This window comes from Mercenaria mercenaria, chromosome 9 (genome assembly GCF_021730395.1).
Source record: "Mercenaria mercenaria strain notata chromosome 9, MADL_Memer_1, whole genome shotgun sequence".
NCBI classification, from domain to species: Eukaryota; Metazoa; Mollusca; class Bivalvia; order Venerida; family Veneridae; genus Mercenaria; species Mercenaria mercenaria.
In genome coordinates, this window is record NC_069369.1 from 6,415,239 (window position 1) to 6,420,136 (window position 4,898).

The 4,898-nt window shown below is 35.2% G+C and overlaps 2 protein-coding genes across 2 annotated transcripts; both read left to right on the forward strand.

Moving 5' to 3' along the window:
- Positions 1-937: 937 nt before the first annotated feature.
- Positions 938-2,001, forward strand: LOC123547667 (cylicin-1-like). Its single transcript, XM_053551977.1, has 2 exons — positions 938-1,131; positions 1,425-2,001. The coding sequence occupies exons 1-2, from the start codon at positions 938-940 to the stop codon at positions 1,999-2,001; spliced, it is 771 nt and encodes a 256-aa protein (XP_053407952.1).
- A 14-nt stretch (positions 2,002-2,015) lies between these two features.
- LOC128559660 (uncharacterized) lies at positions 2,016-2,930 on the forward strand. The gene has a single exon (XM_053551978.1). The coding sequence runs from the start codon at positions 2,016-2,018 to the stop codon at positions 2,928-2,930; it is 915 nt and encodes a 304-aa protein (XP_053407953.1).
- The last annotated feature ends 1,968 nt before the right edge of the window (positions 2,931-4,898 follow it).

Below are 4,898 nucleotides of genomic sequence, written 5' to 3' on the forward strand. Positions count from 1 at the left end.
GGAGTCCTGAAAACGTTAGCAAAATTACTGAAACCGATTACGCGATTAATCTCTCAGAGATAATTGATAAGGTACACAACGTAGCACGAAAGAATCTTGCGATCGCGAGCGAGTCTCAGAAACGCCAGTATGACATAGATTAAGTGAGAATTCATATGCGGTTGGCGACATGGTATGGCTATATGATCCGAAGATTAAAGCGGGTTTAAGTGCAAAGCTAACCAGACGATGGACTGGACCTTATGAGGTTTTTTAAAAAAACTAAATGACATAGTATATCAAATACAGCAAGGCAGACGTGCTAAACCTAAGGTAGTACATCATGACCGACTTAAACGATACGAAGGGCATCAGGATCCAATATTCAGACCACAAGAACGGTGCTAAAGGTCCCCTGTTCTATGAAAAATTAAAACATTAAAAATATATATATTAATACTTTTTTTTTTCATATGTTTTTCCCAATGTTCATAAAGTATTTCCTTTTGTTTCAGTGGTTGTGCGTGATATGTCAAAATGTAACATTTGAAAAACACCAAAATTGCGTGTCGTCATGCCCAAGAAAAACACAGCCACTTTATGTATCAGTGCAGGAGATGTAGACGACTATTCACCCGAAGATCATATAAGGCACCCAAAAATGTTTAAAATGTTAGAACAGAAGACTTTGAATTAATGGACCCTGATGGTGGAAGAGAAGGGGCAGTAGATAAATTAATTAAATGGAAGAGAGATGCCCTGCCCAAGATAATTAAAAGTGTAGAACCAGAATATCTTAGAAATATAAGATTGTTACAAAAGAATACGGCCCAACAATGGTTGGTATAAATGAGGAAAGTGAAGAATCAGGAATAGATGATGAAATTACAAGTATGTTGAAGACTCCAATTACACCAATAGTAACCCAGACAGGAAAGTAGTAAGCAAAAGTTTTAAAATGGAATTAGAAGATGTAAGTGAGGAGGAGTTTGATTTCTCCGAAGGGACTCCATGTCAAGATGAGATAGATTCAAGGTTAAATAGAAGTAAGACTGATAAGAAGAAAGAAACTGGAAGTGAAACATTCTCGAGTGATTCAGAGTCTACATGTAGTACATCAAGTGAAAGTGGCAGTGACGATACGTCAGAAACGTAAGAAAGTTCAAAGTCGGGAGTAAGTGACAGTGGAAGTTTAAGGATTAAGAAGAAGAAAAGATCATGGTCAAAATTCAAACTCTATGACTCATCCCAGAGTGAAAGTGAAAGTGAAGGGGATTATCCAGTAATATTAAGAAGAAGAAACAAGTGTAAAAGAAAGTAGTGATAGGAGGGTAGTGCAGAAAGGGACTGAAAAAGGAGCAAAAGAAGCCATGAAATTGAGAGTAACGAGCAGAGAGAGAAAATCATAAAGAGGAAGAAAGAGAATGTTAAGACAAAACTGACAGAGAAAGTACAAAATGCAAAGATGAAGAACGTGTTATTAAAACAAACAAGAATGTGGCAGCACAAGGCAAAGATAAATATGGAAACCGAAAGAGTGTCCACAGTAATCAGAATTCTAAAACAGAAAAAAGTGAAAGGTGTGAAAAGAGGAAAGAGAATAAAAGTGACACTGATAGAAATGACAAGTCCAAAAGTGGAGAAAAAGTTCCCAATAGTGCAAAAGTTAGTAAAGGCAAAGAGGTTGAATACAAGGTCAGGGACTTAGAAAAAGCAGAAAATAGTGAACCAAAGAGTTTAAATACGGACAAAGATAAGATTAGGAAAAAGGAAGATAGAGATAACAAAATCGAACATATAAAAAGCAATGGAAGTTCAAAATCATCAAAGCTGACATCAGAAAAGAACACTGGGAATCATCCGGAAAGTAGTAAGTCCGATAAAGCACAGACAAAGGGTTGTACAGAGAATAGTAAGGAGAATGATGATAAAATACTGAAAAGAAAAACTACACTAATGAGAATAAGAAAAGGCAGGAGGATCAAGAGAATAGGGAAGGAGAAATTCACAGAGGAAAGATAAAAGTAATAAGTGTAATGGGACAAACAGTGAAAGAAAAATTACGAAAGTGCTGCCAGACAAACAAAAGGAAAGAAATTTCCGAGATAAAAACGGAAGTGAAACGTACAGCAAAAGATTCGAAGGAAGAAAAGAAAAGTCAAACAAGTGCTGAGATATGTAATACTGTAAGTGCAACATCGATGGTTAAAAAGAAAGATGAACAAAAAGAGAGAAGTAAAAGTGAATTAAATAGAGAAAAAGAAGTTACAGTAAAACTTGTGAGTAATGTCCCTGCAAGTGAAGCTGATAGTAGTGAAATTGGTACAAAGTGCAAAAGCAATGAAGGGATAAGTGACTCAGGTTTGGGAGAAAAGACACAAGATGAGAAACACAATGATAGTGAATGTGGCCAGAATGATAAAGGAAAAGTGAGAAATGAAAAGTCAGAGTCAAATATAACTAAAGAGTGTAGTGTGCGCATTGAAAAGATAAAGCTCAATGCTATCAGTTTTAACAAAGAGAAGTTGTTTGAGAAACAGAATGTAAGTGATCCAGAAGATAATCCTAAGAGCAATTCAGTGAAAGTTGTAAATGAAAAAGGTGACGCTTCAGAAGAAAAAGAAATAGCGAGTGATACTAAGGAGTCCCATGAAAATGACATTGATAATCAAAATGAAAGTGGAGTTACTAATGATACAGATCAGACCGATGAGTGCACGAGCACTGGTTCTATCCTGGACGATAAATCAATAATTCCCGAAATGCAAAAGACCCAGAAAGAAAGGATCATCCTTAATATTGGAGGGCAAAGGTTTGAGACCTCTCGTGTGACATTACAACAAGACCCCAACTCCTTGCTGGCCAAAATTGTTGGACCAGATGGAATGACGCCAATATATGGCAACCGATACTTTATTGACAGGGACCCTGCTCATTCCGATTCATATTAAATTTCCTACGAAATGGAGCCTGTGACCTTAGAACTTTACCCCATGATGTTCGTTATCTCTACGAAATGATTATGAGGCATGTTATTATCGCCTCCCAGGTCTAGTGAACGCAACAATCGCGAAGATAGAGGAGTGTAGTGTGGTTGGTGCAAACGTTATGCCAATGAAGGCTTATAAATTGGGACGCTAGGAATTGACCTATTTGGGAGTATAAATTAAATGTTGGTTGGGATTGAAACTTTTGGGTAAAACTGATGAAAGTGTTAGGATATTAATTCATACATAGAGAGACTTGATAGTGTTAAAATATGCAGCATAATAAAAATGATTATAAACATTGTATTGGTATATGTTGTGCTAGATATCTGTTGTTGAATTGTTCTTGATTTCCCGAATAGTTAATGTTAAAGTTGACAGTTTTCACTTTTAAAAAGCATTTAATATATAAGCTGAACTGAACTTGTTCAAATTTTGAATCTTACAAAGTTTAAGTAAAGGATGACATTTACTTATTATCAACATTACAGGTATATGTTTTGTCCGTTTAGGTATACTGCTGAGATACTGATTTTGTATGAATGTTCTTCTGTACAGTTATATCATGCAAGTTTAGTTATCACTTTAAATATCACTGTCGTTATATATATTGCAATTAACATGTAGTTTAGAGTTGCTGGTGTCTTTAGTCATTCCGACAGTAATAGTTAGTATAACAATATTGTACTGTCATTGGGTTAGTTTCTTAGTATATATATTTCTGTCAATCAAACCTTGAGTCTGCATATTTTTGGGAGACCAAAATTTTTATGGAGGGGGGCAATGTAACGGCCCAGTATCTTGATTGTCTCCACATTTATTTGATATCATGAAATTTTGAAGTTCCCTATTTTAATTCACCAATTATCAGTTAAGAATAGATAAAGACTTAGTTTTATCATTGTTCTGATTCACAGAATCGGGCTCTACATTTATATCATAATGAATTAGCATATTTTCTTATCTGTGGTACGATGTTAATCTTACCCACCCACTTGGTTTTCCCTGTGTTTTAAATGTTCATTCTGATATTATTACGAAAAGTAAATGTAAAATTCATTTTAACATCGTGTGTTTTGATGACCATTTGAACTGTTTTTCATGTTTACAGATTTATTTGTAGCTGTGCACCTGTATATTGGACTCGTATATTTGAACTTGTTTATCGCTTGAAATCGCCAATAACTGTTCTGAGGTACGATGCTCGTTAGTTCTTTTAAAGTTTACTAAAATGCCTAAATACTTATGAAATCAATATATGTGTTCAATACTTTAAATTCCCATCAAAGTTTTCATATGACATCGTGTTGTGTGTCCGTAATTCGTGAAGAAGTGTGAAATTTCCATTTACTACTGTGTTTTGTCCGTCATTGCTGTGTTTAAATCTCGTGGCGCGTGCGAGATGTGACGAAATCTCACATATAAAAAGGTCAAGTGGCGCGAAATTCAATTGGGTATTGTAAACACCCAGGCTGGCGGTCCGCTCACCAACTGGTATAAATACCATAGACAAGTAGTCTATATCGTCGTATACCATCATATACCAACCATGTCACAAGAAGAGGTAGAGTCTTACCGTTATTGGTATTAAACAAATAAACGACTAAGTGGCGTAATGTTATAAATATATAAGTTCCTTATAGGAATCTCCATCTCCAGTGTTTATACCGGGGTATAGTGATTCTGGATCTATCATATTAGATCTACAAGTGCCTAATAATTATTATACCAACCGAAAAAGTGCCTAAGTGTGGTAAATCCATTTGTTTAGTGTTAAACCTAATTATTTACGAGAATTAACCAGATGAAGATGTTGCATACCAATTATACCAAATAGAGTTATACCAATTATACCATCTATACAATTATACCAATGGTTATAGTTATGCTATACCAATAGCCCGGATACCTTTGTAAACCTTAGCATTATAC

Bases quoted from the DNA above. Each gene is read 5' to 3' on its own strand.
- LOC123547667 (XM_053551977.1), top strand. From the start codon at position 938: ATGGAATTAGAAGATGTAAGTGAGGAGGAGTTTGATTTCTCCGAAGGG. The intron at 1,132-1,424 runs GTAAGAAAGTTC...CAAAACTGACAG, and splicing joins AGTGACGATACGTCAGAAAC to AGAAAGTACAAAATGCAAAG.
- LOC128559660 (XM_053551978.1), top strand. From the start codon at position 2,016: ATGGGACAAACAGTGAAAGAAAAATTACGAAAGTGCTGCCAGACAAAC.